Source organism: Globicephala melas, chromosome 8 (assembly GCF_963455315.2).
Source record: "Globicephala melas chromosome 8, mGloMel1.2, whole genome shotgun sequence".
NCBI lineage: Eukaryota > Metazoa > Chordata > Mammalia > Artiodactyla > Delphinidae > Globicephala > Globicephala melas.
In genome coordinates, this window is record NC_083321.1 from 9,641,116 (window position 1) to 9,668,010 (window position 26,895).

The 26,895-nt window shown below is 61.2% G+C and overlaps 1 protein-coding gene across 8 annotated transcripts in view; it reads right to left on the reverse strand.

Annotated features, from left to right (window-relative positions):
• DAGLA (diacylglycerol lipase alpha) overlaps nucleotides 1–26,895 on the reverse strand; it is a 62,500-nt gene that overhangs the window by 12,934 nt on the left and 22,671 nt on the right. For 3 of the 8 annotated variants that reach the window (XM_070046109.1, XM_030833963.2, XM_060303107.1), the window contains exons 2-9: nucleotides 13,867–14,005; nucleotides 13,250–13,461; nucleotides 11,769–11,870; nucleotides 10,868–11,006; nucleotides 6,965–7,052; nucleotides 4,935–5,069; nucleotides 4,256–4,333; nucleotides 2,229–2,353 (exon numbers count right to left, since the gene is read on the reverse strand). In XM_070046109.1, the coding sequence (XP_069902210.1) occupies nucleotides 2,229–2,353; nucleotides 4,256–4,333; nucleotides 4,935–5,069; nucleotides 6,965–7,052; nucleotides 10,868–11,006; nucleotides 11,769–11,870; nucleotides 13,250–13,461; nucleotides 13,867–13,961 (974 nt within the window). In that variant the 5' untranslated portion in view covers nucleotides 13,962–14,005. The other 5 variants (XM_060303105.1, XM_060303106.1, XM_060303103.1 and 2 more) reach the window with 5 other exon arrangements.

The window sequence follows — 26,895 nt, forward strand, 5'->3', positions numbered from 1 at the left end:
ACTAAGAATCCTAGATCTTGGTGATGCACAGAGGTTTGTCTTCACCCGAGCAGCGCCTGAGGGACTGATACACACCCCTCAATGGGAAGAGGCCTCGCTGAGAAAACCCAGGGTCGAGCCAAGTCTCGGAAGCAACCGGGCTTGGGGTGGGCGACCATCTCCATTGACTCTGGGAGACCCCCACGCCCCTCGCCCGCCACTGCTGGGCCAAGTGGGGACAGGGCTGGGCCTGTGGGCCAGGCTCCCGTCTTCAGGCAGCTGTGGCCCCTCTCCAGGCAGCTGTGGCCCCTCTCCAACCTCAGCCCCGCCCTCTAGCACCGAGCAGGTGGCTGCCAAAGTGTACGCAGTCTTCGGAGACAGAGACCCGGGCTTGAATCCTTGCTCTGGTGGCCCTTCCTGACCGCGAGGGCCTGGTGGGCAGGTGCTGATAGCTACTCTACAAGGCTGGGGTGGGATCAAAGGCCCAAGATGCAGGAAGCACCTGGTGTACAATAGGGACCCAACCTCTCTCCAGGGAGAAGGCTGCCCCTGAGTCAGTGACCTGAGAGCCAGGGGAACCGCTGAGAGCAGCGGGGCCAGCAGCCCGGAAGGGAGGGGCCTGCGGCACCGTCGAGGCCAGCACTCCCGCCTAGAGGAGGCTGGGGCGCTGAGGGGCTCAAAGGTCCCGGGAGCCTGAGGACCCGCTTGGCCCATGGAGACTGACCACACGTCCAGGGCAGGGCTGGAGCCGAGTGGGGTGTCCCCAGGGTGGCGGGGCCGTAGACAGGCATGGCCTGCCATGCTCTGTGTGGGACGGCAGGACCACTCCAGGTGAAGGGCCTGGGCCTGAGGCAGGTGGGCTGCCCTCCTTCCTCCAGCCAGTGCTGGGTCTCTGGGCTGCTGTGGACAGGCTGGGACTCAGAAAAGGGAGCCCGGCCCTCTGGCCTCCATCCTGACACCCTTGGCTGTAGGCCGGGACTCCAGGCCTGCCTCTTCTCCGCCCCCCAGGGCACCGGGCTCTCACGGAGCCCTCACGGGGTCTGAGGTCCTTCTGCTTCCTCTCCCCGCAGTATTGAGCAGCTGCTGCAAGTGCAGCCTCGCTCCTGTCTGCAGAGCCCCTCCAGTGCCCAGGCTGCCAGTGACTCCCCGGCTCCTGAAATACCCCACAGGTGGGCAGGACGAACACTGCCTGTACAAATGACGTCCCCACTCTGCCAGTGAGAAATGGAGCAGGGCTGTCGGAGCCCAGGTCTCAGGACTCCTGGCCCAGTGCTCATTGGGAGAAGCCTCTCAGCCGCTGCAGGGGCGCCCAAGGATGCTGGGGGAGAAGCAGTGTGCGGGCTGGCAAAGACGGGGAGGGGCGTGGGGATGCCCTGGTCAGCTGTGCCAGTCGCTGGGGGATGGTGAGGACAGGCCTGAGAGCCGTCCAGCTTTCTGCGAAAAGGACGCTGAAGGAGGGCGTGGCTACTTGTGCCCCAAGGGCGGTAGTGTCCCGCCCAGCGTGCCAGCCTTTCCGGAACAGGGAGCCCAGGGAGCCGTCCTCCTTCTGCCCGGCCTGGGCAGAGCATGGAGACACCAAAGAAGGGGAGGGGCCCTCGTGGAGCCCAGCCCTCCTCTGGCCCACTTAGGAAAGCAGAGCCCACCCCGGCCCCCGGCGGTGGGCTAAGGGCGGCACCCGGCTGAGGCCTTGCCAACTCCTTGTGAAGAGGGCTGGAGCCTTTCACAAAGGGCCTTCTGGCTGCCCTTCCAGAGGCTTCTATGGATTGGGGCTCAACCGGGAAAGGCCTTTCTTCCAGAAAGGCAGAGCACAGGAAGGGAGCCGGGAGAAGGAAGATGCGGGCAGAGGGGAGTAGTCGAGGGGGCAGGGAGAGAGATGGCACAGGGGTAAGCTGCACAGCCAGATGCTGGGCAACGTCTCATTTCGTCCTCTCAAACATCCCCATTTTACAGATAAGGAAACTGAGGCTTGCAGGGGTAGACTGACTTGCCCAAGGCTGCCAGTGACAAAGCGTGGATTCAAACCTGATACCGTGTGATTCCAAAGCCCACGCCCTTCTCCAACCAGGGAGAACACCGAACTAGAAAGGCTGAGGCCCAGAGATGGTGCGGAACAGAAGCAACGCGGGCCGCGGCGGGCAGGGTAGCAGGTACAGTCCGTTTAGGGAGAGCCCCCCATGGGCAGGCCCGGCATCGTGACCACAGCCCCTCTGCACATGCCGCTAGCTAGGGGGACGGGCCGGTATACTCACGAGCAGGACCGGGCCAGCTGGCAGAGGCCACAGGCCGGCTTCCGCATCAGGTACATGGGCCACCCGTAGGCAGCCAGGGCAAAGAGCATGTAGTAGCAGACCTCTTTGTAGCGGAGCATCTCTTGCTGGAAGAGAAGAGGCAGAGGGCGGTCACCTCCTGCCCTTCCTGCCTGTAGCCTCAGGGCCCATGGGCTCCCCTCGATGGAGGATGGAGGCAGGAGCTGCCCTCCCAACGGGCTGCAGACCACCCCCACCCCCACCTTGGAGGACCAGCTCCTCCAGATAATTGCATTTCCCTAATTATCTCCATGCAACCAGGGCACGAATCCTCCTAAGACCTGTCCCATTGCACCAATCTCAGAAATTAATGATTTGGGGACAGAAAAGCACTCAGAGCGCTGGATCGATTTCCTCGCCCGTTTTCCCGAAAAGGGAAGAGAGGGGGAGGTTACCGCGACAATCGCCCACCTCGGCAATCAGGCCCCCGGGAAGGGTGATTTAACCCTGAGAGGTCCGGACCCTCCAGAGGGGGTTGCCCAGGCCACAGAGCAGCAGGGCGGGCCCTGGAGACATGGACATGCTGGGGACCAGACCAGTGGCCCACCGTCAGGGCGTCTGGGCAGACTGGGATCTCTGAGAAAGGCGCCCGTTTGAAAGCTGGTATCTGAGGCCAGTGGCGGTTATCAGCCTGACCGGCTGCAGGAAGGTAAGGAGGCCCAGGTATCCCAGCAAAGCGGCTTCCGGTGTCCCGGGTGCCCCAGGCACTGGGGACTCCTGCACTTAGAGGGAATTAGTCACCTAGTAAAAGGTGAAGAGGGTGATTAGTCATCTTGTGAAGTGAGACAAACAGCACCTTCATCAGGGCCCGAGGTGTCTGCTCTCCAGGAAAGCACTGGAGGAGGGAGGGATCCTCTTCGGCTCAGGCAGGAGGGCGGGGCGCTGGCACCTGGAGGCTCAGCTGCCCCTCCCCTGCCCCCCACAGGCGAGAGAGGGCGTGGTGAGAGCGGGCCTGGGCAGCCCCGGGAGGCTGCTCTGGGCACATGCTACGGACAGGCTCTTTTTTTTTTTTTTTTTTTTTTTTTGCAGTACGCGGGCCGCTCACTGTTGTGGCCTCTCCCGTCGCGGAGCACAGGCTCCGGACGCGCAGGCTCAGCGGCCATGGCTCACGGGCCCAGCCGCTCTGTGGCATGTGGGATCTTCCCAGACCGGGGCACGAACCCGTGTCCCCTGCATCGGCAGGCGGACTCTCAACCACTGCGCCACCAGGGAGGAGAGGCTATTTTAAGAAAGGATACAAATGCCCATTTTGGGGAGCGGGGGCAAATGGAGAACAGGCTTTTCCAGGGGATTCAGATTGTGAAGGATGAATCCTTTCTAACGCTGTCCCGACTGGCACCACTGGCGCCGTGCAGGGAACGGGGCTCAGGATGGCTCATCCCCTCCCCACCGGGGCTCTGGGTGAAAGGCAGGCCCGGCACCGTTTATGCTGCTGCAGGAGCAGACTCAGAGGGGTCCCGGCTACACTAAATCGGTTTGCTTCTGGGGCAGGGCCGGCCCTCCGGCTGCAGCTTCAGCCCTGGGTGAGGCGCTCCTTTACTGGGACACACACACCGGATTTCTCCTAAAGGCGCTTAAGAGGTTCTGCTACTCAAAAGAGCTTGGAAACCAAAGTGCTGTGTCCTGCTGCCTTTTGTAACAGTAACAACCATGGCAATAATAGTAACAGCTCACCCTCCTGAAGCGCTTTATCATCTCAGGAGGCCAGGACCAAGCATTCTGAGCACCGAGAGGCCGATTCAGGGGCCTTTTATGCAGAACCAGCGTGACGCAGGGGTGGGGGTGGGGCCGCTGGGGGGGGACTCAGGAGGAAGGGGGCGTGAACTGAGAAGGGGGGCCGCCTGGAGGGCTGAGGGGGGACCCGCGCAGAGCAGGTGTGCCCAATGCTGCCAGGGCAGGTGGTCTGCTCGGGTCGTCCCGGCAGAGGGAGAGGAGCCGGCACGGGGTGGAGGCGGGTGGCTCGGACTCACCGAGTTCTTGAGGTCGAGGTACTTGGTGTTTCTGGTCACCGGCATCCCAGACAGGAAGGCCAGGATGTCATTGTTGGCCTGGAAGACAGGCGCGTTAGGGTGACTGCCCCGGGCCCAGCTGCACGGCTGAGAAAGGGGTCCAGGCCCCCAGCTCTGCACCCTGCCTGCCTCCCCAGGGCCTGAGAGCCCAAAGGGGCGTGTGGTTTCTAGCTCTTCCGTGACCTGGCCAGTTTTCCAAAATCTGAGGTCTCCTCATATCTCCAGTTGCTCCCCTTCCACCCAAAGCATCAATCCCCTGGGACGTCGCTAGCCCAGGCCGGGAGAAAACGTATTTTGCATGGGATGCCGGGAGACCCCAGCTAGGACTGGTGTGTTGGCTGGGGTAGGGCGGAGAGGCAAGCGCAGAGGCTGGAATGTGGGGCTGGATGCTTCATTGGGCCCCTGTGACTAGACGTCCCCTGGGGCCCTGGAGGCAGCCTTGCAGCCCCGCAGAGGGAAGCCACTCAAGCAAGAGCCATGAGTGGTGAAGGGTGAGCTGGGGAAGGGAGGGGAGGGAATGTCAAAGGGTGGCCTCCTGGGCCAAGAGGGTGGGCGGAACCCGGGGGGCAGCAGGGGTGGCAGGGAGGGCCCGGCAGGAGGGCGGTGCGGGGAGGTGGCCTGAGCATGGCCGCGTGCTCACCTCGTCCAGCACGGCGTTGCGCTTGGCCCGCTGCCGCTGCCGGAGCAACACCAGGCCAGCGATGATGTCGGAGGGCACGATGTCCAGGTCTCGGAAAAACTCAGCAAAGAGGTAGGCGATTTCCGAGTAGGCGTCCTACGAGGTCCAGGGAGGCAGGAGGCGGCGGCAGGGGAGCAGGAGAGAGGACGAGACACGGGGCGTGAATGTCCGGGGCTGGGTGTCTGCTCGGGGTCCCCTGTGCAAGTTCCCCCCAGCCCCCCACATGCGGCCCTCTGCAGCCGTGACCCTGAGGGCCCTGTCCTGGGCTCCGGGCCCCTGTAGACCCGGCAGAGGCTGTCCCAGACACGGCTGACCCTTCTCCTTCGGCGCTCACCGGGCACCGTCTACCCCGCACAGATGCCCCCGGGAGCCATTTCCTGTTCTTTCCCCAGGACTAGGAATCAAGGCCTGGGCCTGGCCTGTTTCTCCTTCAGCCTTTCTCTCTAGCAGAGGAGCCAAAACTAAGCTCCTGGCTGCTTTCCCCACACTGAGTTTCTTCCCACCTCCCACCAGCTGTGACCTTGAATGCCCTGCTAAGGGCTATACGGAGCCCTGGGTCTCAGGCCCCCTCCCCGACCTGTCCACAGTTGTAGGCTCAGGGACCCCTACCATGTGCCTGCAGAAGGGGCATGTGACGTGGGGCCACTGGCCCCCCTGGCTGTCCTGCCAGCTCTGTTTCAGGACAGCCATGCTTGGGGCCTGGGAGCGGGAGGCAAGGCAGACAGACGCAGCCCTTCCAGCAGAGTGCCGTCTGCCCTCCCCCACGACAAGCTGAGTCTGGAACCTCTTCCCTGACTGGTCAGGAGAGGCTGTGATGGGAAGAAACTCATGGCAACTGGTTTTCTCTCGCTGGGTTTCACCCTTGAGTGTGTGGCACATGCAAGAGAGGAAAAATCAAGGGCTGCAAACTCAAAAGCCTAATGGGGCCAAACAGAGCCTGCTACTGCTGTGAGAGGCCCACCTCGGGCAAATCTAGAAAGACTGAACTTTCCCTACACTCTCCTGATTTTTAAATGTTGGCCACCAATTCAAATTTTTAAGCAACACAGCATGAGGTGATCAAAACGTTCTCTGGGCTGGACCTGACCTGACCTGACCCCCAGGCCGTCAGTGTTTGATGGGACCTAGGTTCTGGGGAGCCCCGGCCTTTTTGAGAAAAGACGTTCTGCTTTTTCCCCAGGCTCCAACGCCAGCCCTGAAGCTGTCTGCCAGGAGGGGTGGGTGTGTCCTCTGCACGCCCTGAGCTGAGACCCCTCAGACTCCCCCGAGAGCCCCGGGGTGGGGGGGGGGGTGCTTCCCACCCACCAGGGAACCTCTGGGGGTGGGAGGGACTTTCTTACGCTTGATTACTCACTCCACGGCTCACCAGGGGCTGCTAGTGGGTAGGAGCCACTCAAGGCTTCCGGGGGCTGCCATGCAGGGCACCTGCTGTCTGGCTTGGGGAGGAGTGGTCTCCTGACCTCACTTGCTCTGCCACTAACTAGCTGTGCAATGCTGAGTAAGTCACTCCACCTCTCTGGGCCTCAGCGGCCTGATCTGCAAAACGAAGGGTGGGACTAGATGACCCCTAAGGGCCCTGCCTCCCCTCCCCAACCCGGGGGCCACCCACCACTGACCCGCAGCGCCCTGGCGGGTGCAGAAGGCTAACAGTGCGCATCGAGGGACGGATCTTCCAGAGGGACCTGCAGCTGCTGAGATGCTGCTTTTCTGTCTTCGGGTTGCCCTGATATTTGAGTATCCCTTCTCCTAAACTAAACTCTTGAGTTCCAAGGGGGTGGATAAAAGGTCTTCACGTGTTTCTGTCTCCTTGACAAAGCAAGGGGTTGGCTGTCTCACATGCTGGAGGGAGTCCTTCAGTGAATAGTAACAGGTCCTCTTAGGAGCAGGCTGTCACCTCACTCCTGCCCCACCCGGCAGAGCTGCGGAGGGAAGCCTCCTGAGTCGCTGACAGCAGGATGTGAGCCCCAGGACGGCGACTTCCCAGTACTTACTGACTGGGAGTCCTTCGTCCGAGTACAGCAGAGGAACACTTTGAGCCGGCGCGACCAGCTGGTGGCCTGACCCTCTTCTAAGCGGTGCCTGCAGTGGGGGAGAGTTGGTATGTGTGAGGTCAGGGGGCCCGGCCAGAAGAGCTGGGCCCGCATTACAGAAACAGGACAGCCTGTTCCCAGGACCCCAGCAAAGGGCTCCCCAGTAGGAGGGTCTAGGGGAGAATAGGCCTGGGTCCGGCCAAGGCTGGCCGGCCAGTGACCTGGCTATCAGCCAGCAGGGCTCTCCCTGGGGGGCTCCTGATGGCCTGAGATGGTGCACTGTTGGCCGAGGCCAGGGCCTACGCTCCCAACTTCTGGCAGACTGACAACAGCACACTCTGGGGGCTTCAGAGCTGGCAGCCCGAACTGGGGGCTGCCCTGCGGTCCACTCCAAAAGCTCAAATCAAGAGCCCTGGGAGATGGTGGCAGGGTGCTGGCCTCTCTGCCGACTTGTTTCCTGGCCTGGAGCAGACCTGCCGGAGAGACCTGTTTCCTCTCTCAGAAAGGATTTCTCACATTGTCTGTACTTGGGGAAGTTTAAGGGGCTGAATGAGGCTCCGCATTCTTCAACTCCTTGGAACTGTTGCATTAGAGGGGAGAGGGCCCCTGCCTTTCATCTGCATGGCTGGCCCCTGTCTGTTCCACCCTCAACCCCAGCCCCAATGGGTCTGGCTGCTCTGATGGGGAGTCAGGGTACCCAGGAGTCTGCACCCAAAGGGAGAGCAATTGGCCGATTATCCACGGAGACCCTTCCAATGCTGGGTGCCCAGAAGTCGGTGTGTTTTGAGCATGAAGATAACAGATCCAATATAAAAATGTAAATTTCCAGGGCTTCCCTGGTGGCACAGTGGTTGGGAGTCTGCCCGCCGGTGCAGGGGACGCAGGTTCGTGCCCCGGTCCGGGAAGATCCCACATGCCGCGGAGCGGCTGGGCCCGTGAGCCATGGCTGCTGGGCCTGCGCGTCCGGAGCCTGTGCTCTGCAACGGGAGGGGCTGCAATGGTGAGAGGCCCACGTACCAGAAAAAAAAAAAAAAAAAAGTAAATTTCCAGACTGAGCACGAGGGGCTGGCTTGCTTTCGTGACACGTGCCCTCCCCTCAGCTCCTTCAGAGCCTGGCGCTGGGTGGTCAGGAAGGGCAGACATGGGTGGCCCTGGGTGCCTGCAAGGCACTTAGCATCCATCAGGAGTGACAGACCGGGTCCCCCCTCCCCTGCCTCTCGGCTCCTCTTTGCAACTAAGGGCCGCTTCCTGCTCCCAACCCTGGTTCCACGGGCCACGGGCCACAAGGACAGGGAAAGCCACAGAGCCTTCCAGGGCTACAGGAGGGGGTTAGGAAACGGTGCAAGGGATTTGCTATTTCTGGGACCTGCCAGCCCTAAGGGACTTGGGCAGCCTCACATCCTAAGCCAACGTCCCCCCTACTGTGGACTTGATGAAAGGACAGCATGCTGGCCAAGCTGAGTTCCCAGAGCATCACGTTCTTTAACCCTTTCTAACCAAATTGGCTTTTAAACATTCGAAGAGAATTTCCTCCCTTCCCTCAGGCAGATGTTAAGTGCTGTATACTCTACTGCAGTACCCTTTATGCCCACCAGGGGGCAGATGGAGCCAATGACACATTTGGCCGAAAGCATCAGTTAGGCTACATAGACCAAGACAGGGAGAGACACACTCAATCTGCACAGAAAGTGGGCTTCCCTGGTGGCGCAGTGGTTAAGAATCCGCCTGCCAATGCAGGGCACACGGGTTCGAACCCTGGTCTGGGAAGATCCCACATGCTGTGGAGCAACTAAGCCCGTGAGCCACAACTACTGAGCCCGTGCTCTAGGACCCGTGAACCACAACCACTGAGCCCGCATGCCACAACTATTGAAGCCTGCGCACCTAGAGCCCGTGCTCTGCAACGAGAAGCCACCGCAATGAGAAGCCTGTGCACCGCAATGAAGAGTAGCCCCCGCTCACTGAAAATACAGAAAGCCCGCGCGCAGCAACAAAGACCCAACGCAGCCAAAAATAAATAAATAAATAAATAAAGTCTGGACAGAAAGTTCATGGATCCAGCATCCCCCACCCTGGGGCTCACTAAAGCGAAGGGAGGGCAGACACTCCTTCCGCAAAAATCCAAGGTCAGGCTTCCAGGAAGTAGTGGTGGGAAGAACCCACCCCAAACCCCAGCAGATTTCACTGGAAGGAGAAAGAGCAAAGGACTTAAACAGCTCCCTGACTCCCAGAGACTAAAATAACCCGTTGGTGTGAGGCAGTAGGGCTTGTGCACAGCCCCAAACCTGGAAGCGGATGAAGGCAGGCTTGAAAACGGCCCTGTTAGAAAAACTAACAGGGTCAGCAGGCTTGAAAACGGCCCTGTTAGAAAAACTGTCTGTTGGTTTCAGAGCAGAGGGAGGGCGAGTGGGGAAGAGCCTGAGAGGTGGTCACAGCCACCCAGCTGTGGCCTGGGCTGCCCTCCCAAGCCCGCTCGAGAGCTGGACAAACCACAACAGGTGGGGACCTGTGAGCTCGAGGACCCTCACTACCCGCACAGGGCCCGGCACCGCTGGAAAACGTTCTAATTCAGATGACAGCCACCGACAACTCCCAACGGCAAAGGCGTTGGCTGCCCTGGGCCCCAAAGGCAATTACCCAGAGTTGGGGAGGGGAGAGTTTTTTCCCCAGGGCCCCAGGAGCCCAGAAACCAGGCCAGGTGGGGGCATGTGATTGGAATGAGCAGAATGGTACTGGTGGTCATGGCCAGCTGCACCCGGAGGAACGACAGGCTCCGGGGCCTTGGCTCCAAAACCTGGCATTTGGGGCTGGGAGGTGGCCAGCCCAGGCACGGGTAAGGCTCTGGCTACAGTGCCGAGCTGACGCGGAGGGCCCAGGGGAGCTGGGACACAGAGGTGCGCGAGGGTGGGGTAGGGGCCTGGGCAGCACACTCCCCTGGCTGAGGGCTCCTGACCCTGCTGCCCTGGGCTGGGGATGGAGTGCCAGTTCCACTCCCCACCAGCCTGACCTGGGGCAAGTGACCTGCCCGCTCTGGGACTTGGACCCCTCATCTCTAGAATGGGTGTCACAACCGCACCAGGGTTGGCAAAAGGATTAAACAGACGGATGGCGGAAGGGGCTCAGTGCAGGGCCTGATGCAGAACAGAAGCTCAATATATAGGAGTCACTGTGACCCACCCTGGAAGCACCCCCTCTCTTTTTCTTTCAATAAACAGGAACCTGTGAATGTGCCTGGACGTCCTCCAGCATTTTCTCTGCCATGGCACGGCCTCCCCCGCTTCTCCAAAACACTGTGCAAAACATCTCCCCTCCAGGAAGCCTTCCTTGGTTAACCTCCTCCAGCCCCCTTAACCCTAGAGGCAGCCTCGCCGAGTGCTTAAGAGCAAGGGCTCTAAAGCCAGGCTGCCTAGGCTTGACCCCAGCCCCACCATTTACCGGCTGTGTCACCTCAGACAACTCACATAAGCTCTCTGTGCCTCTGTTTCTTCCTCTATATTACAGGGATGGCGCTAACAGCTACCTCGGCGAGCTACTGTAAGTTAATACATGCGATGCTTGGCCCGCCGTTCGAGCGCTTCCTACCATTATTCTCGTGTTGTTAGCGCTGAAGATGACGACAGTGGCTACCATTTACTGAGCACGAACCTCCCATGAGCACGGTGTTAATCACTCCGTTAAACCTCACAGCAGAGCACGAGGCAGGAATTACTGCGGTTCCCACTTTACAGACCAGGAACCTGAGGTAAGCCTTTGGCCGGCGCCCGGGCTCACACAGGTTTAGACGCCGGGAGAGAGGCGTGGGGCCGGCCTCTGTCCACCGTCGGCAAACCCCGCGGGGGACGCCCGCCCGCCCGGCCCACTGACCGCAGGTTGTAGGTCCGCAGGTTGCGCTGCCTCCTCTTGGTGGCCCTCAGCTTGACGAAGGTGCGGCCCGTGGGGTCGAAGACGCAGAGGACGGTGATACAGACGCTCAGGATGACCACCCAGTTGCAGACAACCATCCCTGTGGAGGCGGCCGTGGGAAGCCAAGGGTCATGGTGCTGGGGACACCGCTCTGGCTCTGAAGAAGGGGCACTGCAGCCTCCCTGCCCCCAACTGCTTCTGGGGCCCAAGAGCAAGGCTCCAAAGGCCCTGGCCCTAGCCTCTGGCCACACAGCCGTCCCCCCTGGCTGAGCTGTGACCCCAAGGCCCATCCTTGGCACGAGCAGACAGCTGTGTGGGTTTCGGGAGCCCTGGGCAGCACTGTGCCTGCTGCCCCCGAAACCCAGGGTTCCCCAAGGGGGTACGGCAGACTGCCTGGCGTCCTCATGGAAACTGTTTCCCTCTCACAGTGCCTGAGCTTCCTACTCTCTAACCTGACCTGCTCCCTGCACCCCAGGGCTGCCCTGTCTAACCTGGCCCTGTGCCCTCCACGCCAGGGTTAGGGTTAGGGTTAGGGTTAGGGCTGGCCCCGGCCCCTCCATCCCGGGGCTGCCCTGTCTAACCTGGCCCTGTGCCCTCCATGCCAGGGTTAGGGTTAGGGTTAGGGTTAGGGCTGGCCCCGGCCCCTCCATCCCGGGGCTGCCCTGTCTAACCTGGCCCCGTGCCCTCCACGCCAGGGTTAGGGTTAGGGTTAGGGTTAGGGCTGACCCTGTCCCCTCCATCCCGGGGCTGCCCTGTCTAACCTGGCCCTGTGCCCTCCATGCCAGGGTTAGGGTTAGGGTTAGGGTTAGGGTTAGGGTCAGGGCTGGCCCCAGCCCCTCCACCCCCGGGCCGACCAACATACCGAGCGTGACGTTTTTGGCAGTGAGGTCATTGCAGGAGGTGTAGTACTGGGTGAGCCAGACGATGCCCACGATGGCGTAGATGAACTCGATCACCAGGATGGCTGCAAGGAGAAGAGGGCCCCAGCTGAAGGACGGGAGGCCCTGGAACCTGGGCCCGGCTCCCCCTGTCACAGGATGCCTGGCCAGCACAGTAGACTGCCCGCCGCCCCTGCCACACAGGCCTCGTGGCGCAGAGGGCCCAGGGGGTGTGGCTGTCCCACCACCGGTTCTACTCATGTGCCCTCAGGCCCCGACGTCCCCCTGAGAAGGTGACTGCAAAGGTGCATGACGAAGAGGCGTTTCTCTGTTCGTTCGGGAATGAGAACTATATCCATGAACTCTGGGATGAGACGCATCTTAGGCAAGTTACCTAATCTCTCTGAGCCTCCGTTTCCTCGTCTGTAAAATGGGGGTGACAAGGTCCATGGTACAGGGCTGTGAGGACTGGGTGACGGGGTGTTCATTTCATGGAAACTGCTATTCCCAGGAGGAGGCCTCTGGCACTTGAGGCAGGAGAGGGAAAGGGCCCCAGCAGCCAGCTGCCCAAGGTGCCCTGCCCAGACCAGAGCAGTGGGCCCAGGGCTGAGATGGGGTTAGGGGGGCAGGTGGGAGAATTGACGGCCCCCCAGGGGGCAGCATTGGAAGCCCCAGCTCTACAGCCATCCCAGTGTGGCAGCCGAGAGCCCAGGCTTTAGAGCCAGACAACTTGGGTTCAAATCTCAGCTCTGACACTCATATGCTTTCTAGCCATGTGACCTTAAGCGAGCAAAGTAACCTCCCTGGGCCCCAGATTCCTCATCTGCAAAATGAGGCCAACAATGGCTCCTCCCTGAGTTAACACGGGAAGAGGACTTAGCAGAGGCCACAGGAGCACAAGAGTATCCACCCGGAGTGACTGGGAGAGGCGGCTGGGACCCGAGCCCAAGGAAGAGGAGACAGGCGGGTCCTCCGGGAGCTGGTCCAGGCCCCTGAGGGGCTTCCCTGGGAGGGTGGGGGGCTGTTTGGGGAAGGGTCACAAAGCAGCTGAAGGATATGCACAGCCTAGACGGGGCAGCGGTCGGCAACCTTTTTCTGTAAAGGGCCGTAGAGTAAATAACATTTTTAGATGTTGTGGGTCATAACGTCCGTCACAACTTCTCGGCTCTGCTGTGGTCATGCAAAAGCAGCCAGAGGCAATAAGTACTAAATGAATGAGTGTGGCTGGGTTCCAATAAAACTTTATTTAAAAAACAGACGGCGGGCTGCGCTTGGCCCTCAGGCCGCAGTCTGCCCACCCCCGGTCCAGAACCGGGCCCAGTAAGTCTGCCTGTTCGCTGCTGGCCCTGGTGCTGGCACAGGGCCCAGCCCATCGCGTGTGGCCGAAAGAACGCTGGGCCCAGGAGGAGGGAGGGGGTGGGGGTGGGCCGGAGCGGCCCCCTCACCCACGGCAGGGGGCCCTTACCCAGGCGCACGTAGAGCACGTACTGCATGGATTCGCGGGGCTCCGTGTAGAGGATGCCGCCGCGCATGCTCAGCCAGATGATGGCCATCTCAGCGATCATGCAGCTCAGCAAAATGCCCAGGTAACCGCGGCCGTGGTCCACCAGGTTCAGGGAGCAGGCCTCGTTCGGGTTGTAGACCAGGCCGAAGAGCACCACGGACAGGATCACAAACCTGGGGGAACGTGCACGTGAGAGGGGCCGGGCGGCCCACGCACCTCCCACGGCCTCCGGCGGGCAGCCGCACGCAGCCTGGACGCGGGGTGGAGGGCTTCACTGCTCCGGGAGCAGGACCCCTGTCTACCTGGCAGCAAGTCCCTCTGAGGACACGGGCATCCAGGGACAGGGGAACGAGAGCGGGCAGCCCAGCCACCAGCCGTGGGCAGACAGCACAGCGGCTCTGCCCAGTGCTGGGGTCAGGTCCGGCGGTGGCCAGGCGGGGTCTCTGGGCTCCACGGGGGTATTGCCCTAAAGGCATAGCCATTTCAGCACCAACTCCGGGGAGCTGGGAACACAACAGGGTTGGGACAGATGGCCAGCAGGCCTCCTTCCAGGCCCGTGGCGTGGCCCCGAGACTCACCAGGTGGTGTGGAGGAGGAAGAGGAAGATGGCTGGCAGGACGAGGTCATCGCTGCCCACAGACCAGCGCCGCCGGAACACCACGATCCCGGGCATGGCTGGCAGCTCTGCAGAGGCTCAGCGGGCCTGGCGCTCACCTCCTGAAACAGAGCAGAGGACCCTGAGGCTGCCCGGGCTGCTGCGGCACCCAGGGCCACCGTGCTCCTGGTCAGGTGTGCCCAGCAGCAGAGGCATCTCTCCCAGGCCCTACAGCCCCAGGGCTTTCAGGCCCATCCCTGGGCAGGATCCACCTCCCACAGTATCCACCCCCTGGAGCCAATATCTAAAACTGTAGCAGCCAGACACTGGCTTCAGTCTTACCCGTGAGGACTCTCCTCCCCGCAGGACTGGCACAGACCCCTTGGGATCAGCTCTGCCTGGGGTCACCCCAACAGGAACTGCTCAGCTCCCTTAAAGACCTGGGCTCACCCCTGCCTCCCTTTCCATGGGATCAGGGAGCCCCCTCACCCACCACCTGCTGCCCAGTTCATTCTGTCCTTGGGGTTGGGTGAGGGCTTCCCAGGCCGAGCCTGAGTCTGTCTCCCGGCATGCGCCGAGCCGGGCAGGTGGAAGGCTGAAGGCCTTGGGGAAGGTGGGGGTGAGGGCATGCGTGGGGCTGGACACATGGAGGATGGGAGCGCCCAGCACATAGTAGGTGTTCAGTAAATATCTGCGGAATGATGTCTTCCGTTTCGTGCTTTGCTGGAATGCTGGGAGCACGCTCCATGACTTGATTTTGCACCCGTCAGACAGAATTCCCAATCACAGCTAAGCCTCTTGGCAGGGAAGGACGTGGTTGAGACAGGGGGTCAGGAGTGTAGCTGGGGTGCCCAGCCCCTCTGCCGGAAGGGCAGTGGGCAAGCCCTGCGGGTGTCCCATCCCCCTGGCGACCACCGCTCCCACACCCACCCTGGGCCATGCAGCCTTTACCGCCCAGATCTCAACTCTCTGAAGTAGCTGAATTCAAGTTAGCCACAGGCAAGCTCAGGGAGGAGGGCCCAGGAATCTGGGCCTCCCCACCTCCCTAGAGCCCTAGGAACCAGGGCAGGGGCGCCGGCTGGTTGGCTCCCCACGGGGGGGGGGCCCGGGAGACACGGGTGAGGGGCTCCGGGGCAGCCCTGCGCTCAGCTGTGCGGAGGAACCCCTGCTGCGGGAGGCTGGGTGCTGGTGGGCAGCTGCCCCCAGGCTGGCAGAGGCTTACATGGCACCTGGTCCAGAGGTGGGCGGCAAGTCCTCCTCTCCCCGGTGACGGCTCCAGGGAAAAAGAGTGTCTGCGGAGACCGGCATCACTCGGGAAGTGGCCAAGTCTCCCCGGCCGGTGGGCGCGGCCCTCAGGGTGGGCGACGGGGTGTGCAGCCAGGTGGCCGGCCAGCAAGTCCAGCCCAGCCTGTCTCGGTCGCCCTCTCCCTGGTGCAGCCGCTTCATCCAGCCGCTGCCCGGCTGCTCCCAGAGAGGTGGCGGCCTGGCGGGCAGGCTGGCGGGCTAGCCTGCTGGGGTCGTGCCTACTCCTCCCCCCACCCTCAGGAAGTGACATCATCCCACTCTCTCCAAGGAGGAGTCGGAGCACGGATTCTGGGAAGCAGGAGAAGGATGGAGAGCGCGGAGCTGCGTGGCGGGGTGTCCGGGGGGTGGGGGTCTGGGACTGCAGGAGGCTGGGGCTCCAGTCCTGTGTCTGTGACAAGCGGCTGACCGCAACGGCTCCGGTTTGAAAGGACGGACGGGATGGGAGGGGCTGGGACTCCATGGGTGGCAGCAGGGCTGGGAAGGGCAGAGCTGCCAACAGCTGGTATTTCAGCCGCCAGCTCTCTACAGCCCTTCCCTGATTCCAGGTGGCCCACGGAGGGTGAGCTGGAGCGTGGGGTTGGGCTCAGGGGCCCCTCACACAAATGAAGTGACTGAGAGGTCCCAGCAGGTGCTGCAGCACCGCTCTAATCAGGCCAGACCCCGGCAGAGGAAGGGGAGGGCTGTCCCAGAGGGGCTGGCGGGTGAGGGCTGCCCTGCCAGGAGCCTAGAACATCTCGTGCTCAGGGATGCAGGGTGAACCCTTCCCAATCGCCTGCTCTCACCCCCGCCCTTCACCTCTTGGAGTCTAGAATGGCTAGAACTCCCTCACCTCACACGTATCATTCACTTAACAACCTCGGGCGCACGCGGCCCCGCCCTACCTGCTGTCAGGCGGGAGAGGTGGGGTGAGCCTGGCTCCCCTGCAGAAGTGGCTGAAGATCTGTCAAGACCCTGGAGTGATACAGCCAGTGGCAGCCTCTGTCCCCCGGCTCAGGGAGTGCCCAGCCGACAGCTGTGGTCAGTGCCAGTCCCCCCTAGGTCACGTGGCAGGGCTGCTGCGGGCTGACCCCACCGGGTGCCCCATTACAGGCCTGGGGACTACACCCCGCGCCCTCCAGCCTGCACCCGGGCCCAGCCCCCAGCTGGGCAGAATCCTAGGCCCAGCGCTGCCTGGCTTCCGACCCGGGCTCCATCACCCGCTAAAGGTATGACTTACTAGTTGTGCCTCAGTTTCCTCATCTGTAAAGTGTCGATTATCCCCACCTGCTAAGGGTCTAGTGCGGACCATACGAGAGGGCCCAGCAGTGCTGGACAAAGCCAGCGACGGTCTTAGCTCAGGCGGGCGAAGCAGAGGGAGAGTGCGTGAAGCCGGTGGACCAGCGGCCTGGGCTAGTGGATTCTCCAGCTGGTCACCACCAGGTCACGGTGTGGGCTGGGGGGCGACAGCGCCTGTGCTGCTGCTGGGGGAGGATGGGCCACTCGACTCCATGCAGATTCATACATCCCAGGGCTGCTATTTTTAAGGGCCTGAAAGACGCCCTTTCTCTCGAGACCCCGGCCCTTCACAATGGGGGCCTGTTCCCCTGCTGGGGATGTGAGTTCATCCGGAGGAAATGTCTCAGGATGGGGGAGGGCAGAGGCTACTTCCTGGTCCAGGGCTGCCACAAAGCACCACCTCTGGCTCTCCTCCCCTAGGGCACAGGGTCCGTGCCCTTCAGAAACCTCAGTGGGGGCAGCGCACAGCCTCCCTTCCTTACCCAGACCAGGGGCACTTCCAGGGGAGGTGTGGCGCCCCCGCCGGTGGGCGGGGGAGAACAGGGGCACTGCTGGGTGCCTCCCATGCCCCTGGCTGGGCACCCCCCCAACAGAGGCAGGTGTGAGGGGAGGCACCAGGACAACCCCACACGTGGATGGAAGGACTTGAGTGGCACTCCGAGGCCCCCTTCTTCCTCCACCCACAAAGCCCAATTTCCTTGATGGAGGTTCAGGCCCCCGAGTTAAGTATTAACCATTCTCAGAGTTCCTCTCTCTAAAAATGCAAAACTGTTTTCTAAGATGCACACGCTGATCCCTACTTTAAAAACCTTCCATGGCTCCAGTGGTCTGCAGGATAAAGTCCAAGCCTCTCAGGCAGCAGCTAATGGCCTCAGTAACTGGCAGGCAGGCTGTGCAACCTTGGGCAGGTGCCTTGCCCTCTCTGAATCCTGAAGCAGGAAGATACTCCCCAAGCCCTAAGGATCCCAGGCATAGACAGGCACAGGGCTGCCTTCTGGCTGGGGAGGCACTCCAGCCCCTTCTCACACTGCCTCACCCTCCTTTCCAGACCCCCCAAACTTGCTGCTCCCTAAAAACACCTCACTGGAATCTGTGCTTTCTTTACCCCAGTTCCTCGGCCGGGCAAAATCCTACTCATCTTTCTCGGGCCGACCAAAAGTCGGCCCCCCTTGAAACCCTCCCTGGCAGCACCCCGCACTCCTCTCATGCAGAACAGGCTGCACCCTATGGGATCCCTCATCCCAGCGTAGCCCTGGCCACCTGCTGATTCCTTGCTGCCCGTCCCTGTCCCAGCTCACCCGAGAGTCCCGGAGGGCGGGGGCCTTGCAGCATTGCTCTCCTTCACACCCCCTCTCCCCCTGGGCAGCCCTGGCCCCTCCAAACCACCACTCCATCCCCCTGAAGCAGCTGTCGTAAGCGCTGGGGGCATGGCTCCTTCCGTCTTCGCTCAAATCCTTCAGTTTTGGGGAAATGTCGCTCCCCAGCGCTCTCCCTGACCATCCTCTCCTCTGGCTGTCTTAACTGTGCTAGGGCTTTGGTTTCTTCAGCTGCAAAACGGGGACAACGGCACCCCCATGGAAGGCTGCAGCGAAAGCTGGCTGGGACGAGGTCACAGAGGTCTGCATAGGTCCCGGCGGAGCCCAGGGCTCCATTCACAGTGGGTGGGTGGGGGGCATCACATCAACAGGGCTCCTGAGGGGCTTCTGGGGACTTCGTGGCACGGTGATCTGCGACAGGTGCTGGGGTTTGGGCAGGTGCTGCGGATGCCCATGATTGGCTCCAGCTGACCAGCAAGGGCCAGACTGAGCACATACGAGCCCTGACAGGGGCCTTGAGCAGGGGCGCTGCTATTTAAATGCCCTGGGCTGGGCCTCACCCCTGATCCTAAGGTCCCCTTGGGCTTGGTCCAGGGAGCAGGTTTCAGGGAGAAGTGCCCCTTGGCGGTGGGTCCCAGCTGGTGGGGTGCTGAGAGCTCCCAGGGAAGGGAGGAGGGCACGGGCTGCCCCCGGGACAGAGAGTTCCAGCTCAGGGCGGGTGGGACATGGGAGTTCACCTCGTTTGCCTGCAGGGGGGCCAGGACACCAGAGTCAGTGTGAACCACAGAGGACAGGATGATGCTGTAGGAGGCCCGTCCAGTGTCACCAGCAGCCTCTAGGTCAGCCCATGAGATTTCCCACCTGGCAGAGGTGGCTTCAGGCATCCGGGCCAAAAATGGGCTAGAAGTTGAGCCTGAAGGAAGGGATGACAGCCAGGTCCAGGCCACCGGGATACATCTGACATCAGCTGAGCACCTCCCATGTCCTGGACTAATCACCTGCCATCCTCACAGCAGTGATGCAGGGTGACAGCCTCGCTCTCACTCCACATGCTCTAAAAACAGGCTGTGTCTGAGTCCTGGCTCTGCACTTACTGGCTGTGTGACCTTGGACAAGTTACTTAACCTCTCTGTGCCATGGTTCCTTATTTCTAAAGTGGGGCTAAGAACAGTAGCTACCTCAGAATTGTCACAAGGGTTAAGTGAGTCATACACTTAAGCCAGCACCCGTCACAGACTAGGTGCTCAGGGCATCTGGCTCTTCCGCTAAATATTTCTACTGAAGAACGAGGAGGCTGAGGCTCAGAGACTCTGCCCCACATCTTCAGAGGAGCAACAGGCTGAGCAGGCAAGGGACACAGGTCCTTCCTTCTGCCGTCCAAAGCCCACACCCACTGCAGGAACGTCAGGGTTAGAAGGGGCCTTGGAAACAGTCCTGGGGCCCCCTTTTATGGGAGAGTAAACCAAGGCTCAGAGAGGCCCCAGAGGCTCCCAGCTTTCCCATTACCTCCACCCCACCTGGTGCTGAACACACAGTCAGGGTCCCCAAGGTGGCCCATCCCTTCCCCTTCCTTACAGCACGCCCTTCTCGAACTCCCCGAGAGGCACTCCCATTAGCAGTGTCACCCCAGGGAGCCTGGGCTGAGATCCTCTCTTTTGCACTCTTGATACATAACTCTCTTGGAAGCCGGCAAAATCCACACGAGCTCCCTCGCTGGAGATCAACCCGAAAGAAGGCATCAATCATTTGTACGGATTCACGCAGAGTCATCAGTGGCTAGCTCTCCACCTTCTCGGCGGGTGGGGTCCCCATCACTCTGCAGCTCAGCTGGTGAAGAAGAGGACACCTCAGCCTCAAGCCCACCTTCCCTAGACCCCGTTTAGCCCTACCTGCTGAGGCCTGGTGACTGGGCCAGAGCTGCCAGTCCCAGACCAAGGGCAGCACCCCCAGGCCAGAAAGTCACCACCCCTCCAGACCTCAGTTACCTCTTCTGAAGAATAAGGAGCCTGGACTAAGGGAGGCTTGTATTTTTGTATTTGTTAATATTTATTTACATCCACAGCTAAGGCTGCAGGTGCCTATACAGGAACCACAAACAATGAAAAGGTGGAATATAAATGTAGAAACAAACCTCAGAACAAAAAGTAGGTAGATTAAAATAGAAGGTTAGGGAAATTGTTGTACGTGTGTAAGGCATAAAGGCCCTCACAGGAGCTACATGTAGAACTATCATTAGACTCCGCGCTTCCTGGTGGCCAAAGTTAAAAGGGAAATTGGGTAAGGACTCTTGTAGCTCTGTAAGGTGTTGCAATCCTTGGGGCCCTGAGGGGAGGGCCCAGGACTCCCATTCCCATAATGAATGGGATGCCCCACGTGACAGGGCTTTGAAATGAGAAGATGCTCCAGAAACAGTGAAAGGGACAGGTACCTGCTGCCTGCTAAGCCCTCTGGGGCTGTGTCGGGTGCTGGAGCGTGTCTAGTCTTGAGGGGTGCATCTGACTGCAGGGAGACTGGACCCCGGGCAGCCTGCAGGGCAAGTGGTGGCCCCCAGAGGTTCTGTCCCAGCTGGGGCGGGCTCACCAGGGGCTGCCCTCTGGCCTACGTGGGCTGGCAGACGGCTCCTGCACTCTTTAGCTGTGTCCAGAGCACGGGCTCCAGGGATGGTCAAATCCCAGCACCTCCACTTCTCAGCTGTGTGGCTAGTTAAGAGAGCTAGTTCATCTCTCTGCTGGCTTGTGAGGCTTACATGAGGGAGCACCTGCAGAGAGAGGGGATCCGCACGTATTAACTAGAATCATTTCACGAGGCTGCAGGGCGGTTCCAGGGCGATGGAGGAGAGCTCAGCCCACCTGAAGTTGGGGACCCAGGTGTTCTGCTCCCTCCAGCATTTGTCAGTTGCCTACCATGTCTTGGGTCTTGTCTAAGCCCTTTGCAAACATAACTCACTTAATCCTCATAGTAACTGTGAGGTAGGCACTGCTATTACCACGTTTTACAGATGAGATGAAGTGACTTGCTCCAGGTCACACAGCCTAGTTCCAGAGCCCATGTTTTAACTGCTGCTTCTGAGGAGCAGAGTTCAGCTAAAGGCCTGCTTCTGAACCCAGGAGCAGGCGTCCCGTGTCCCCCACGGAGTGAGGGGCCATGGCCTCGGGGACCACAAAGAGCTCTCCGGGTCTTCCTGTGGCTCCAGACTCCTGGTCACACCACCACGGGGAGACTGTGGGCATTGGCCCCACTCTGCAGATAAGGAAAACTGAGCCCGGGGGTCGGGGGTGGGTCCACGGGCTGCCTGGAGGTGCGTGGGTGGTGGGCCCAGAGCTAGAAACTTTATGCGTCCTCTTATTCCAGCCTCGTCAGACAGTAGGGGTACCGCCCCAGCTTTACAGATGGAGAAACCGAGGTCACAGAGGGGCGATGGCTTGCCCGAAGATCCCATGACAAAGACGAGGCAGGGCTGGGATTTCAAAGTAGCCTCCTTGAGTTACTTAAAAGGAAAACTCTCTGCCCCTCAGTGCGATTCCTTATTCCCACATGTTCCTTCGGCCCTTCGAGTCCCTCTCCCTCCCAGGTGTGGGGTCCCACACAGAAGCTGGGCTCTGGGAGGCACGGGGAGGGGCAGGGCAGTGAAGGAGGCGACAGAGAAGGAGCGCGCGTGGGCCGGGGGCCACGTGCACAGCCAGCCTGGGCCTGGGTGTGTGCAACCCAAGTTAGGGGCCGGAAAGCTGCTGCTTTTCACACGTCAGCTGTGCCGAAGCAGAAGGTAGAGGCGAGCCAGCCCGGGGCTGAGGCCGGATTTCGGCAAGAGGTGGGTCCTCACACGCCCAGGCCCTGGGACTGAAACGGTGGGGGCGGGGGGGATGCTGCCGCCTCTGCTCCCCTCCCCCGCGCAGAGTCTCAGACTCGCAAGCCCCTTCCTGGCCCTCCCCACCAGGGCAGGCTGGAAGGACCAGGGGAAGCACCTCCTGTGCCCCTCACCACGAGCCCATGGGTGGGTATAGCTGTTCTCATGTCACAGATAGGGAAACCGAGGCTCCAAGGTTAAATAACCCAGGGAGTGGGAGGCCAAGTCAGGCTTCGAAGCCAGGCCTCCCTGCTGAGTTCTCTCCACATCCACGTGCTTGCTGGCCACAGCCCCTCCCCACGAAAGAGCAATCTGGGAGCTGGGCACAGAGTTCAGGGAAGAGGATGAAAAGGAGGGGCCCCAGCTACTGGGTGCCACGGCTACGGTCATGCTGGGCTGGACCCGGAAATAGCTCCAACCATTATTCTATCTCCAGTTATTTAAAAAAAATTCTTACGTGTCACCTACTACACGCCAGGTACCGTAGGAGCAAGCCGCTCACAGATATTACCTACTTCAGTGGCGTCCTTGGAGCAGCCCTATGAGGTGAGTGCTATTGTTAACCCACTTTACAGATGAGGAAACAGGCCCAGAGAAGCTAAGAAACGTGCCCAAGGTCACTCAGCTGGTGAGGGCCAGGCCCGAGGCTCCAGGCTGTGCTCTCAGCCCCTCCCGAGCCCTCCTCAGGGCTCCTTCATCACAGAGGCTCCAGCTTCTCGTTCTCACGCTAATTATTTTCCACTCATCTACAACAAACAGAATTTACCATCTGCCACGGGCCCTGTCACTGACACCAGCTCCCCGGGAATCAACTAGCTGTTCTGGGAGAGTGGCTGGCTGCTGGGGGACGAGGACGGAGGGCCCGGGAGGCAGCAGGACCCTCCCGTGGCTACTCCGCAGCCCTCCCCGTGCTCTCCTTGGGGGCGGGGGGTGCGGTTACACCGGGGCTTACTTAGTTCTGGGCCGGAATGGACCTGTTTCCCATAGTGGAAGAGGTTCCCCTCTGGCCAGGCCAGGTTTCATTTCTGAATTCTTCCTTGGAGACTGTTTATTTTCCTGAAACTAGGAATGCCCTTTGTCCCACACTCATTCTGGTGCCCGGGGAAGAGGCAGGCTCTGCTGGCCTCCTGCTGGGCACTCGCGGCACCTGGGTTTCCCAGCCCCTGGCCAGTTCCTCCTGTCTGTCTGTGGACGGATGCAGGCACCCAGCCCAGGTTTGTTTCTGTCCAGGCGGAGTCCTTTCTGTGCTGCCCCTGTGGTCTTCTCAGGGTCCCTCACGTGCTCAATGTCTTTACCCCGCCTCCCCTGGAACCCACCCTCTCAAATGCGGGCACCTGGAGGGTGACGGCTCATCGAAGGAGCCTGCCGCTGCCTTCCCTCCGGCCCCGGAGTGGGACAGCCCCGAGTCTGAATCTTGGTTCTGTCACTTCTAGTTGCCTGTGACCTTCATTTCTCGGAGCCTCCGTTTCCTCATCTGCAAAAGAGGACAATGGAGGTACGCGCCTCACAGGGAGTCGTAAGGAGTAAGTGAAATAATGCATATGAAGCGCTCAGCTCTCGGGAAGTACTAGCTGATATCAGCATTACTTATCCATCACCTCTCCTGAGAGCGCTCAGACCTCGTCCTCACTGCCCGAGTTGTGGCAGGGCCGCTGATCTCCGTGAGGGAAGTCAAGCCTCCCACACGGAAAGGCCCTGCTCCCAACCCCTGGCACCAGGCTGACCCATGCCTGCCCTCACCCGTGCCAGCCTACACAATGCCCTGACCTACCTTCTCAGGCAGGGATGGCAGCTTCTCCTAGGAGCCCCACCTGCCAGGCTGAGGCTTTACTGGCTCTGCCTCCTTAATCCACGAAGAGCCACTGAGATGGGAATCACCATCCCACGGCTCAGCTGGGACTGGGGAGCTCCGGCCCAAGGCCACACCTGTGCTCCTGCGGAATGCCCCTGTCTGTCTGTGTTCCCAGCTCAGTGGCTCAGTGGCTGGATGCCCTGAGGGCTGGATGCCCAGTTCTGCATCCTACCGGCAGTCCCCGCCAGGCCCTCTCGCCCCTCACCTCCCCCAGGGCCTCTGCTCTCCTGCGAGCCAGTGCCTGGGGGGCCCCCAGAAGGCAGTTCATCTGCAATGCTCTGGCCGGCTTCCCAAGAGCTTCCGAGAAGAGACTCCCCGTTCCAGGTGCGGCAACACCTCTGAGAGGAATTAGCACCCTCCACTTCAGGAGGGGCCCCCTAGCGAGGCTGCTAATGAGGATGTTAAGTGGGCACCCCTAGCCTGACACCTCCCCTCTGGGAACCCACCCCCACGCCCAGCATACCCTGTGCCATCACGGTCCTATCGCGCCTGCCTCCTCTGCCTGCACTGTGGGAAATGCTCTCCAGGCTCCGGGAGGCTGCACGGGCCACGGAGGATCGGCGGAGGGGCCGCCTGCCCGGGCAGCACGGCCATCTAGGGCACAGGCCCGCACTCAGGCTATTGAGTTTCACTTCAACCATTCCCTGGGCATCGCAGAAGCAGGCAGGGATCGAGTGACTGCGTAACACAAGCTCTTTCCCGGGGGAGGAGGTCTGCAGAGTTCCCGCGTGTGACCGGAGGGCCGGCGTCCTGTCCCACCACAGAGCATCGCTGGAGGTGGTAGGTGCTGCTTCCAACGGCCCTCAGGCCTCAGCCCCGGCCCTGCCCCTCTGTGGCCCTCCCTTCCTGTGCCCGTGAGCGGATGGCAGTGCTCTCCCAAGTGGGTTTCTGGAAACCCTCAGACACCCCCAGAGGAGGGGAGACGGTCACAGCTGGCGAGGGTTTGCAGGCTACGTGGCCAGAGCAGCTTTTCCATATTGGGGCTGCTGGTAACACTGTGTTTGAGCTAAACAGTCTCAGTGCTTAAAAACGTTTGAGAGGCCCTGGACAGGATGACCTGTCAGGTCCACTCTGGCCTTGACTTCTAGAGTTCTACTTGCTATTTTGGTGCAGGACGGCTCCACCCAGGAGCCCAAGCGAATTCGACCATCACACGTGTCTGCCTGGCCTGAGCCACAAAGGGCCAAAGGAAACACTGAGCCAGGTGCTCAGAGACTCCTACAGGCCCCTCATCCCCTCGCACCTCCCCAGGCACGACAAAGCCGGACCCAAGCACGTGACCACAGGCCTCCGGGAAGCGGTGCGGGCTCGAAGGCCACTGGATGGAGGACAGGGCTGGACCCGGCTTTTGTCCACTCAGACGTGCACTGAGCCGTGACCTTCAAAGTACGGTACGGCACGGAGTCACTTCCCAAGACGAATCCACCACTGCTTCCTCCTCCTCGGTAGAACGGGATGGTGATGACAGCGCCTCCCTCGTGGAAGAGGACAAAGTGAGTTCAAAGCTGTGAAGTGCTGAGAGCCGGGTCCGGCACAGAGCGGGGGCTTGGTAGCAGTAGCTAGGCGCACACATGTTTACAGTTTTAGTTAAATCAACCCCCTCCTCCAAAGTGCATTAGGGCTCCTGACTGCCCTTTAAATGAGATTAAAACTCCCAAGCATTAGCTACAGAGCTCTCCACCAACAGCCCCCTCCGGCCCTGCCACTGGGCAAGGCTGCTTCCTGCTCCCATGTCCATCTCCTGCTCATCAATGGAGCGGGCCCTGCCCAGTGCTTCCTGCTCTCCAGACGCCCACTCACTCCAGGGGTTCCTCCCCGGCAAAGCTCAGGGCCTGTCCAGCTGGCCTTAAGCCCCAGCCCTGGTGGGTCAGCCTGTGGCTAACCAGCGAAGTGGCAGCCCACCTTCCCGCAGGCTCCGGGCGCTCCCGCCTCACCTTCTCCACTACACTGGAGGCCCCCAAGGAGGAAACCTTGGCCTCCCCCTGCTTCTCTCCTGGCCTGGGGGATGCATCCAGAGGCTCGGGGCCACATAGACTGGAAATGGGGGGAGCACTGGCCTCCACAGTGGGGGCCACCCCATCAGGCACCTGACAAAGGTCAGCCTTCTGCCTCCTCACGCCCTTCGGTCCTGCCCTGTATCTGGGCAGGTGAAGGCTCGGAGAGAGCAGGGCCCGACCTCCGGCTCCGGAGCTGGGTGTCACTTTCCTTCCCAGAGGACTCACCCTCAGGGCCTGGGGCCCCAGCCTCGTCACACTGTCACTTCTGTGGCCTCTGCTTCCTGGCCTCCTCCCTGGGTGTGGCAGGAGGTGGAGCCGCGGCCACTTGCCTGGCACAGCCCTGGTGACCGAGGGCTGGACTGCTGCCCGTCCTTCCAGCCCTGCGTGGCACTCCATAACCACTTAACAAGGTCACGGCAGGGAGCTAATGGGCATTTGGCAGGGCCTCTCCCAGTCAACCTGGGGCAGGTGCCCATGGCCCCATTAACTGCCCACTACCAGTAGGGATGAGACAGGCCTTTCACTGCACCTGCCGGCCCTGGGGAGGTCGGCAAAGCTGCTGGTGACTCCAGGGGACGAACCTTTCAACAAGAGCTGACGGCGCCGTCGAGAGAGACCAGCAGGGCCGTGCACTGAGTGCTAACGGGATGCCCGCCTGGGGTTCAGGAGACGGACAGGCTCCTGCCAGGCAGAAAGAGGCACCTTGTCTCCTCTGGGGCTCGGCGGGGAGTGCGGCAATGCCTGTTCCCTCGGCAGGCCCAGCCCTTTGCCGCCTGCCCAGGAAGGCTCTGGAGTGGGGCGGAGCGGGGGTGAGGGAGTCGGCAAGAGCTAGGGGACCGGAGGGGGGCGGCCTGCGTCACGGCTCCTGCTGACTGCCCCACCCTCAGCGGCTGCTGGCTGCTATAAATACCACTCCTGCCGCTGGATGGTGCAGGAGGTGACCTAGAATCGTGGGCTCAGGGGCCTCCTGGGTGCCCCTCCCTGCCAGCGTCAGATGGAGCTGCCCGCCCAGAACGTCCCTGCAGCCCGACAGCCCATCCCCACCTTGAGCGGGGTCCCCGCCAGGGCTGGGAAGACCCTGACACTGAGGGGACGGCTGCGGCTAGAAAGTCTCCCACAACCTTTCTACCACCTTGGCGGCAAGCGCCGGGGACACTGGGTCCCCAGAGAGCGAAGGCCTGGCCGACCCACAGAGGAGACAGGAGGCGAGGCCCGTAACCATCCACCACAGCCACCGTCCTCAAGCCCGAAGGCTCCAAGGCCCCTTGACCCCGCGCCCCCGGCCCCCTCCTCAGTCCACGGCTCCTCGGCAACCCCACCTGGCTTCCAAACTTGCCATCTCCCCAGAAGCCTCCCTGGATGCACTCGACTGTGACTGTCCTTCTTCTAATCGGTGGCAGGCGTCTGAGTGAGCCCTTCCCTC